Source organism: Verticillium alfalfae, genomic scaffold (assembly GCF_000150825.1).
Source record: "Verticillium alfalfae VaMs.102 supercont1.11 genomic scaffold, whole genome shotgun sequence".
Taxonomy (NCBI): Eukaryota; Fungi; Ascomycota; class Sordariomycetes; order Glomerellales; family Plectosphaerellaceae; genus Verticillium; species Verticillium alfalfae.
The window spans coordinates 697,542-708,131 of NW_003315028.1; the positions used below are offsets into that span (position 1 = coordinate 697,542).

The 10,590-nt window shown below is 55.1% G+C and overlaps 5 protein-coding genes across 5 annotated transcripts in view; 3 read left to right on the top strand and 2 right to left on the bottom strand.

Moving 5' to 3' along the window:
- VDBG_08034 (eukaryotic translation initiation factor 2C 3) overlaps positions 1–1,014 on the bottom strand; it is a gene marked incomplete at both ends in the record, with an annotated part of 3,422 nt that extends 2,408 nt beyond the window's left edge. Inside the window, 2 exons of the mRNA XM_003001729.1 lie at positions 6–566; positions 629–1,014. Coding sequence (XP_003001775.1) covers positions 6–566; positions 629–1,014 — 947 coding nt within the window. The remainder of the gene's footprint in view (positions 1–5; positions 567–628) is intronic.
- Positions 1,015–2,554: 1,540 nt separating this feature from the next.
- On the bottom strand, positions 2,555–3,088 carry VDBG_08035 (diaminohydroxyphosphoribosylamino-pyrimidine deaminase; the record flags this gene model as incomplete). The annotated part of the gene is made up of 1 exon (XM_003001730.1): positions 2,555–3,088. One exon carries the CDS (start codon positions 3,086–3,088, stop codon positions 2,555–2,557), a length of 534 nt encoding a protein of 177 aa, XP_003001776.1.
- Positions 3,089–3,487: 399 nt separating this feature from the next.
- Positions 3,488–4,459, top strand: VDBG_08036 (chaperone protein dnaJ 6; the record flags this gene model as incomplete). The annotated part of the gene is made up of 2 exons (XM_003001731.1): positions 3,488–3,623; positions 3,687–4,459. 2 exons carry the CDS (start codon positions 3,488–3,490, stop codon positions 4,457–4,459), a joined length of 909 nt encoding a protein of 302 aa, XP_003001777.1.
- Positions 4,460–4,912: 453 nt separating this feature from the next.
- On the top strand, positions 4,913–5,653 carry VDBG_08037 (OB-fold nucleic acid binding domain-containing protein; the record flags this gene model as incomplete). Its single annotated transcript, XM_003001732.1, has 1 exon — positions 4,913–5,653. The coding sequence occupies one exon, from the start codon at positions 4,913–4,915 to the stop codon at positions 5,651–5,653; it is 741 nt and encodes a 246-aa protein (XP_003001778.1).
- Positions 5,654–7,634: 1,981 nt separating this feature from the next.
- Positions 7,635–10,585, top strand: VDBG_08038 (endo-1,3(4)-beta-glucanase; the record flags this gene model as incomplete). Its single annotated transcript, XM_003001733.1, has 4 exons — positions 7,635–9,122; positions 9,423–9,567; positions 9,617–10,465; positions 10,545–10,585. 4 exons carry the CDS (start codon positions 7,635–7,637, stop codon positions 10,583–10,585), a joined length of 2,523 nt encoding a protein of 840 aa, XP_003001779.1.
- Between the last annotated feature and the right edge of the window lie 5 nt (positions 10,586–10,590).

Genomic DNA, 10,590 nt, shown 5'->3' on the forward strand with positions numbered 1-10,590 from the left:
GATACTGCAGAGTGGCGTCGAACGAGGCTTCGATCGGATCAACGATCCGGACAAAGAAGTTTTCGGTCCTGTGGCTATTCTCACCCTTGAAGGTTACCTCAAGGCAATCATCGTTGTACTTGAGCTTGTGAAGCGAAATGAGCTTGCTCTTGAACTCGGTGGCGAGGATCGCTTTCGGATCCTCCTCGCGCAGCTTGTCCATAGCGAGCTGGATGATGATGGCTAGCTTTCGTCCCGAGACATCTGTCTTCAGTGCCTTGTTTTTGATCCTGGTCTTCGGATCGACCTGCCGCTGAGCGCCCTTGTTGGGGCGAACTTTGTGTACCTCGAGGTTGTAAGCGTACACAACCTTTGGCTTGACGCCCATCTCGAAGTAGTTCGCCCAGAGCACCACCTTGTTTCCCTTGTTTCCGTATGCAGGACGGAGGGGGAACAGCAAATCAGCCTCACCGGACATTTTGAGCTTGCTCATCTTTATGCTCAGGCCCTGAGACTGATAAGCGGCCACGAGCTTGTTTTCCAAAGCCGTAACTGTGGCGCTAGGTTCTGGGATGGCCTGGTCTTGCCTGAAGTATTGTCAGTATTGGTTACTACGCATGTGAAATGGGACATGAGAAGAGAGACAAACCCAAAGACGCGATGAGGCTCGCCTTCGAACGGCTCGGCGCGAGGGGCGAATCCGCCGCGGCCTCCACGCCCTCGAAAGCCGCCACCACCACGATCGCCTCGGTAGCCACCTCCACCACCGCCGCCGCGGTCGCCATACGTGCTGCCTCCTCCACGATCTCCACGGTAACTTCCCCGGCCTCCACGGTCACCACCATACCCACCGCGGCCGCCCCCAAAGGCGCTGCCGCGACCTCGATCTCCCCCGCGCCCACGATCCCCTCCGCGTCCACGATCCACTCCGCGCCCACGATCCACTCCGCGCCCACGATCTCCACTACGGCCTCGGTCTCCGCCTCGGTCTCCCCCGCGGCCTCCGCCGCGACCGCCCCGTGAATGATCAGCCATGGTGCAAAATGGTGAGCGACAGGTTTGGGGAAGATGTTCGAGTTCAAGTTCAGCAACGTAGAATTAGCAGGTCAGGATGAATGGGAGGCGAATATAGAGGCTTCCAAGCTTTAGTGATAGTGTGATGTGAGTTTATTGAGTAATGGGCGGGTGTCGCTCGAAGAATTAGATATCCGAGGCGTGGTGAGAGTTTTTGAATGTCGTGTTGAAGGCGTTCCGTTTGCCGGACTGCCCAATCCTCCTGCCTAGGCCAACAAAATCCTTGCGCAAAGGGCTACCAAACGCAAAGATACTCTCGGTTCGAAGGGAACTCCCTTTGATTAGGCTACCTGTAGAAGTGCGTTTATTGAAGCATGAAGCTCGCGGACGGGGTTTGCGTCAAGAAGAGCAAGCCTCGGTTTGCCATGGGTCCAATGGATGCAAGCTTCCAAGGGGTAGTCGTTGGTGCACTTGTTAGCATGCGATAGTAGGAAGTGGGTTGTGAGGTGAGACAGAGAAACACTCCGGAGACTTTTTTTTTTGTCTTTGAAAAGACGAGACTGATCACAGGTACTGAGCCAAATGTTCGATGATGCCCTGCTCCGATCGACAGGTGTGTGAGAATCCAAACTGGAAGACGAGGTAGCTGAGCTGAGGCACCTGGGCACGCACCACACCCCTGGTGGACCATCTAGGCGGGAGGCCCACTAGTGGGTATTTCCACTTTGTCCCCCGCCCGCCTTCTGCCGAGCCTCAACATGAATGGCTGGCCAGAGAACATCAAGACAAGGAGGTCATGTCTGGGGTTGGCTGGCCTCCTTTGACATCCCCAGGTGTCAATTCACGCCAGACAATGAATGTCAAGCATGCGGCTTACCATGTAGGTGGTGTAGCGTCATCGACCAGTCGGGATCGTAGCCGTCTGGGGGCGAGAGGCGCGGCGACACAAGTCTCCCCATACGTCCCGACGTGATAGCACGCTACAGTGACAATCCGTCTGCATTGGCTACCGTCATGACTCCAGGATGATGGTCCGAGGGATGTGCCGCAACTTGAGAAGTCGTGCAAATTGCTGGGTGCGGACAATTCCATTGATACAGAACTGGATTTGCCCTTGAAGCGACGCATCGCCGTGATGGAAGGAAATCAGGTTCTTTAGAATTGATGGTAAGCTGGCCGTTGGTTTGTTCTTTCTTGCTGGAGATCCAATGTTGTGTCGGCAAGACAGCTTGTGGGTGAGCTCCATCCAAGAAAGGCACACCGCTCCGCTAGCTACCTGGAGCATGTGTGGATGGATGAGCTGTCACAACGCTATTTGCAGCTCTCAATCATTGCCGTGACGCTGGTCCAACCGACAATTGCAAGGGTAGCTTTCGCCACTGGATTGATGCAGCTACCCAACTGGAATGGTGGGATGCCCGGATTGGCCAGTCACCAAATCAAGAAGAAACCATGAGGGAGTCGTGACCGATATCTCGGGGTAGCACGCAGGACGCTGTCCCCTGCAATTCTGCGTAGGTAGAAGCCAAACTTCGACAGTGGTGGTGGGGTGGCCTGCTCCCTACTTGATCAAATGTCCTGCCGTGGCGATGGCTAGAATATCCTTCTCGAGCCCTCCAATGTGAACGAACTCAATGCCTGCGGCTTGGAGAGCGCCTCGGCCAGTGTTGTCACTGACGAATTTCTCTGGCTCCTGCACGCCGACGTAGACGGCCGTGATGAGGTGCTTCAGGCGGAGAATGCGTTTCACGCAGGGCAGGTTGCCACTGAGCCGCTCCGAGCAAGGTTCCATCGTCGCGTATAGGATCAAGGGTGGTGACTGGACGGCCGTGGCGAGCTCCTCTTCCGTCACACTGTGGGCGGCCGCAAACTTCATGAAGCAGCACTGCTCGGCATGTGTGTTGCCTTCGAGTTCCAGCGTGTAGCCGGTGGAGACGATGGCGTTGGTATTGGGGTTGACGAGAACCGCGCCTACACTGTAGTTTGTCGATTTCGGAGGCGATCGGGCCGCTAGAGACAGAGCGTACTGGAGATACGCCTTGTGATCACCAGGATTGATTGACGGCGCTGGCTCGGTGTCTGTCATTGAAGCCATGGTTACAACTGTGAAGTTGCAGGCGCGATTGAGAATCAGCGATTGTCGATCGACCTTGTCCTGAGTACCAAGAAAAAGCCGGTGTCCTTCTTGGCGAGCTTCGTCTCTGTCAGTGGGTAGTCAGTCATACACCGGATTCGCCTTGCCACTCTGCCTGAGATGCAGATGTGAAAAGGCAGACTGGTCAGGGAGGGGTAGAGTGATGGAGCTCCTCTTGCGGGGCTATTACTCCAGCTGCCACCGGCACTGCAAGCGCCGATTGCCGACTTGACCCCCACTTGGAGCTCACCTAGCCTGCCACTTTATGCGGACGCGTCGAAACGCGTTCATGGCTGATGCTCTGCCCACTCAACGCACCAAGAACGACCACACATTCATCAAACACTCAACAGATCGACAATGTCTTCCTCCGACGATCTGATTGATGGCGAGCCGCCAGTCATTGACCCTTACGAGACGCTTGGTCTCGAGCGGGAGGCTACTGCCGACCAGGTGAAGTCGGCCTACCGCAAAGCAGCGTTGAAGAACCACCCAGGTAGGCAGCAAAGCTCCATGCCCAGCCTCAAGCTGTGTGCACGCGTTAACTTGAACCAAACAGACAAGGTCCCCGAAGACAAAAAGTCTGAGGCCAACGAAAAGTTCCAGTCCATCGCCTTCGCCTATGCCATCCTATCCGACCCTGCGCGCCGCAAGCGCTACGACGCGACCGGCTCGACGTCCGAATCCATCGTGGACGCCGATGGCTTCAACTGGTCCGACTTCTACCGTGAGCAGTTCCGCGATTCCATCTCGGCAGATGCCATCGAGAAGTTTGCCGCCAAGTACAAGGGCTCCGACGAGGAGAAGGATGACGTGCTCGTGGCGTACGAGGAGCACAAGGGCAAGATGGACCAAATTTACGAGTCAGTCATGCTGAGCGACGTGCTCGAGGACGATGAGCGTTTCCGCTCCATAATCGATGCGTCTATCAAGGCGGGAGATGTACCATCCTTTACGGCCTACACGAAGGAGAGCGCCAAGTCCAAAACGGCACGGGTCAAGGCCGCGAAAGCAGAGGGACAGGAGGCCGAGGAATACGCAAAGGAGCTGGGCGTACACGACAAGCTGTTTGGCAACAAGAAGAAGGGCAAGAAAAACAAGAAGGACGATGAGATGGATCTGGCTGCGTTGATCCAGCAGAATCAGGCGAAGCGGGCCAACTTTCTCCAAGACCTCGAGGCCAAGTACGCAGCGCCGAGCAAGACGAAGACAGGCAAGAAGAGGGTTGTTGAGGAGGAGCCCTCGGAGGAGGCTTTTCAGGCGGCGGCTGCGAGGCTCAAGAAAGCCAAGGCCTCTGAGTCAAGTCGGCCAACAAGGAGCTCCAAGAGATGAGCGTAAGCTGGTAGGGAAGTCAATCGGCGCATGGGATGATGGTACTTTGGGTTGGCTTTTCACGATGTGTAGCTCATGGATTATGTGGCGTTGGGCCTAGGCTATACCAAGACAGATCATATTCTGAATGAATTCAATGTTACAGAGCTTTGCTCAAGTGATTGCATTGATGCTTTGCCACTCGCTCAGACTGACTGCGGCTTCAGGGTGAAATTTGGTGAGCTGGGCCGATTGTCGCTGGGTCAACGGGTCCCTCTGTGCTACCTACCCCAACCTGCGACTGCGTCACCAGGGCGCACCATGCGACTCCACATTGGTTTAAAGTGCTCGCATGCATCTGCTATCGACGCGTCTCAATTTGGACCGCGTCAAACGAGACACGATAAGGTGTCCTACCTTCAGCGCCTGCGACATCTCTCCATAATCCTCAAAGCGCAGTTTGCCGACCATGCCATGACCAGCGCATCCACTGACCTGTACCCTCAATACTGCTTCCACCTCTCCCCCACGTTCGATCAATGGTGCCTGCTCACCGCGGCGACCATTCACGCCCTCGACACGCACCGCGAGTATGAAGGTAGGCGTCTCCATCCACCTTCATCTTCCCGGGCGGCAAACACTAACAAGGCTCACGCAGGCCAAGGTCTGTTCTTCCACCGCAATCTTCCCGTGAAATGGGTACGCCTCGTCGGCGTGGTAGTCGCCATCGATGATGTCTACAACCGTCGCATCTTCACCATTGACGACAGCAGCGGCGCCTGCATCGAGTGTAATGTTGCCGTCAAAGTCATCCCTGCCGTACTTCCGGCCTTTGGGGACAAGGATCCGCTAGCGTATGCGCCTCGACGACTCGAATTTCTGCAGCAGGGTTGCGATGATGTTGATGTCGGCGCCGTGGTAGACATCAAGGGGAGCGTGGCGCTGTTTCGCGATGAGAAGACGGTCAAGATACAAAAGGTCAAGATGGTAAGGTCCACGGCCCAAGAGGTTGCGCTCTGGGAGAAGAGGGATAATTCAAGCGCGATGTGCTGGGGGTGCCCTGGGTGGTGGGTGAGAAGCAGATGCGACGGTGTCGGCGGGAGGCCGAGGGGCGAAAGAGGAAAGAGAAGCGCGAGGAAAAGGACAGACAGCGACGTGAGGCGGAGAACGGTGAGCCGGTTACAGGGCTGGAGAGGGCCAGTGGTGCAAGGCTGACAAGCACGTACATCGCTGACGATGAGGTGCCCGAGGCTCAAGACCGGGCTGTCACCGGCCTTGAAAAAAAATCAGGGAGGAAGGTGGTGAGTGCTGGAGCATCTGCTGATGAAAGCCGCGGCGACGATGGCGCAACTGGCGAAATATCTAGGAGGTCCGGGAAGTCAAGACCTGCCACATTTGTCACGGCGTTGTCTCAAGGCCTCGAAAGCTCACAATCAAAACGTCACCACAAGAATGTCGGTGTTCGTCACGACAATAAGCGGCATATGAACGAAGGTTCTGGCTTGGCGATGTCGACAAGGACCTCCGGACCCAGTGTTGACCTTCAAGTCAGGCCGAGAGCCGAGGGCCTGGAGCGCTCACAGCCGACGTTGTGGCTCGCTGAAGAGAATCCAGCGAGATCTGAGCAGCCAGCGAGAAATCAGACGCAAGGGCTTGAGGGGTCAAGACCGCCTGCCAGACAGCGCTCGGTGGCATTTATGGAAGAGGGCTGTGGAAGAAGGAATACTCCAACATACGCTGATCAATCCACCAAGTCAACCGGACAGCACCCGAAGATGGGACAGGCAGAAGGTCTGGAAAGGTCACGTAGAGCTACCCATTACAGGCCAGACGACGTGGGTGAGGGACGCCCACGACACCTCTCTGTCGAGCCGAACGTACTCGGGCAACGAAAAAAGAAGTTGGGCCCATGAGGCTAGCACAGACGGTTCTGAGACGTACAATTGGTACAGACCGTCTATTTATGAATATCAATGGGGCATGGTCGTTTCGGCATGGGATTTTGATTTTACCAACATGGGCCTATATGTATCGCGGATGGCGCTGGCGCTCCTCATGAGACTGAATATCAGTTAGCTTCGTTTTGGTGAACAGCAATCATCTCGTGCTTTGTGATCTCCGGTCATTCGACTGAACACCCACATGATGCACCTGGCCGTGCAACAACAGCCTTGGTAACGACAACTGGAATGCTTCACCAACCAGCCAAGAAGCCTGGCTCGTGGCTTTGGCGGCCTGCCCCCTCCACCGTCGCAATTTACGCTTGGCATATTCCACGGACCTCACCTCACAACCTGCCATGCATCTCAATCAGACGACAATGGTCCAGTCAATTTGATTGAGCACAGGGGTTCGAAGTAGTTTTTTGTCTTATTTGAGTATTATGGATGTGGCAGCATGTTGACGAGTGAGTAGAATGGACCCACGCCAAGGGCAACGCGTCAGTGGTGAGGGGCTACCGGCGGCTTGACCCTGTCGTGTGTGTGTCATCCGTACCTTCCCAGGCCGTTGAGTTCGTCTTCCAAGTCTCAAATCGCCAAAATCAAGAGGAGCACGCGGCCCTTGCCACATGCCTCTGAGACCAAAAGGACCCTTTACTTCTTGTCTCAGGCTGCACTTCCCCGAAACGCCAAAACTAGCTACATTGGTGTCGTCTCTTTTCCCCGTCAATTGCTTGTGACGTCGTTTTTTCTCGCTCTGGAAATTGCTCAGCAACTTGCCGACCAGGCGAACCAGCAGCTAGCTTCGCCAAACCTCGAATCATATGCTCCTCATTCCTTAGTATCCTTGCATATACCGCTCGATATCGCACGCCTCCTTACGGCAGACTACGCACCAGTATCCGCCACGCCTGGTCTGGCATTCCTCCAAGAGTAAGCCCAGTCTATTGTGAATGAGACACACATTCCAGCTGCCCACGTTGCGCGGTAACCCACTGGAGCCGAGAGATCGCAGAATTCGCCTCGGACTGCACGGAGTCATCTTCCCGGAGAAGCAAAGCAGCTGGTGCTGTATGGCGGGTCGACATGTTGCGGTTATATCAATGGCGAACTACCGCCATCCCATCTATCACTCGGAAAGCCTCTACCAGCTGCTCGCCTCTACGTTTGGCTCGCTATCCCAATCAAATCTTGAAAACCTGCACCCCAACACGAACCACATCTGCTCCCGAAGGACTGACTGATACTTCTTGACCATGGCCCCCGCCCCCGCCCGAATGGGCTTGAACCTCGTGAGTTGGCTGGTGAAGCTGACTGTTCTGCAGGTATCTCTTCGGGGCAACGCTATTGGCGATTTACATCATCACCACCAGCATCGGCAGAACGCCCGCCAAGACTTTTCCCCGGGAACAGCTCTCCAACTCTTCGAGCCTCGGGTAGCTCCAATCGACGACAGCTTACTCGCAGCCTGCGCAACAGAGACAGTTCTCTTCACACTGACCCTCCTTGCCCCGCGCACTACATCTAGTACACATGCGGACGGGACATATTCCGCTTCGTCGGTCCCAATATTCGCCCCCAACGAGACGGTTCCGGTGACGACTCGTGTTGTTCAGACAGGAGTCGCTCAGATCCCGGCTACACTGTCTGACAAGAGGCCTGAAACCACAGGTGTTGTTGACTCGGGGCTTGACCTGAAAGGCAAAGTCACATCTATTCCCATTATCCAGGCACCCATTACAACACCAACATCGCTCATTCGAACCGTCTCCAACTCTACGACAACGTCGGTCATTGTGGATAAACCCATCTCTACAGTCACCATGCCTTCAGGAGACATATTCGCGGACCCCATCGCCACGGCGGCGCCCCCTTCTCAATTCCAGATTCGCAATGACCACCCGGTTGAAAAGAAGGGCGTCAACTCCACAACTCCACTGCAGACGAACAAGTTCTTTGGAAACTTCCTGGTTGGGAGTCAGAGCGCTCCAGCTTTTACTCACCCCTACTCTGTCGCTTGGGCGGCGGGCAAGGGGGCAGCAGGTAGCTGGGGTATGGCCATCTCCCACATTGAAGCGAGCCAGCGAGTGTTTGGCAAAGCTAGACCTGGATCAGGAGGAGAAGCTTCATATTTCATCAACCCGATCGGTATCCAGTCTCTGATTGTTAGCTCCAAAGATCTTGGTAAAGACACAGTAATCGCAACAGACAGCATCACTGCTTTCTCGGCCCGGGTCCACTTGCGGCCCAATGCGACAGCCGTGCCGGCTGTATCTTTCCCGCTGGTTCAAGGCATGGCCTTTATCACCGCTCAATTTGCGGGCGCGATACCCGTCATCCAGAGTGGCGTTTTCTTCCGAAACGTCACGAAGGTGACTGTTGACCCCAAACCTGGTGTTGCCAAATTCAACTTTCATCTGGAAGACGGCAGAACCTGGAGAATCTATGCCTACGCGACCAAGGGAGACCCGTTGGAGCTACAGGTCATCAACAACGGCTATGCGGAGGCCAAAAGCCCCTTCTACGGTATAATTCAGGTGGCTAAGGACCCTGGCAATGCCGAGGCTCTGTACGATGAAGCGGCTGGTGTTTTCCCTACAACCGTCGTGTTGTCAGGGTCAACCCATAACAAAGCCGGTTCATACACCTTCAAGTTCGCCAAGGACGGTCATCAACAAGGCAAGCTTGTCATGTATGCTCTGCCCCATCACGTCGAGTCCTTTGACGACAACACGCGAGCAGCAGTTAGTGAGGTGAAGTTGCAGACCACAACCAAAGGCATTGCAACTGCCGTCATGGCGGATGAGTGGACCCATGGTCCGAGCAAAATCCTGCCCTTGGACATGACTTTTGCTCCGTGGGACCCCGAGAAAGGGCACCATGACGAAAATGTCGGACGAAGCGAGGGCTTTGATTCGCGGGATCGCAGTCCAGGAGGCTTCTCAGAACATGGCCGCTCAGTCTGACCTGGATTCGATGTATTTTAGTGGAAAGGTGAGTTCAAGATTCGGATTATGATTGAACCAGAGCTCATGCGATCATAGGCACTCGCAAAGTTCGCCATCATGCTCACGGTTATCAACGACCTCCTCGACGACAAGAAACTTGCAGAACCGGCGCTAGGGAAACTCAAGCAGGCATTCGCACGCTTTGCCGCCAACAAGCAAAAGTTTCCCCTGGTATATGAGCGTGAGTACTGCCAAATCCCATGATCATGCTGCAAAACTGACATGTCTAGGATCATGGGGTGGTCTGGTCTCGTCTGCTTCCTATGTCACCGGAAACAGTGGCGCAGATTTCGGCAACACGTACTATAATGACCACCACTTCCATTACGCATACCACGTCTTGGCCGCCGCCGTCATCGGTCATCTGGACCCCAGCTGGATCCCCGAAAACAAGGCGTACGTCAACGTGTTGGTTCGCGACTTTGCGAACCCGAGTGTCCACGACATGTACTTCCCGCAATCAAGGTCTTTCGACTGGTTCCACGGTCATTCCTGGGCTCAGGGTCTTTTTGAGTCCTATGACGGTAAAGACCAAGAGTCAAGCTCTGAGGACATGATGCAGGCATACGCCATCAAGATGTGGGGTACAGTGTCGGGCGACGCCAAAATGGCTGCCAGAGGAAACCTCATGCTCTCCGTCCAGGCGCGTTCGCTGCAGCACTACTACCTCTATACGAAGGACAACAAGGTCCAGCCGGCCCAGTTTATTGGAAACAAGGTCGCGGGCATTCTGTTCGAGAACAAGATCGATCACACGACCTACTTTGGCGCCAACATTGAGTTCATACAAGGCATCCACATGATCCCTCTCCTCCCCTCGTCGCCGCTCGTCCGAACGCGTCAGTTTGTCCAGGAAGAATGGGACGTGTACTTTAGCAACGGTCGGGCGCAGGATATCCAGGGCGGGTGGAAGGGCATCATCTTTGGCAACCTGGCCACACTCAACCCGAAGGCGGCGTGGGACTTTTTCAACTCGACCAACTTTGATCCTAGCTGGATCGATGGCGGTGCGAGCTTGACATGGTATCTCGCCTACTCTGCCGGTAAGTTTCCCGAGCTCGACCCTGTCCCTATGATTCGTAAGTGCTAACAATTATAGTCCTGGGCGGGCGTCTGATGCTGTGCGACGTTTGGATGAGAGCGAGACAAGGTATACAGAGAATGGCGCTCTTGCTTTCGAAGAGGAGACTGAACAGTAATGACA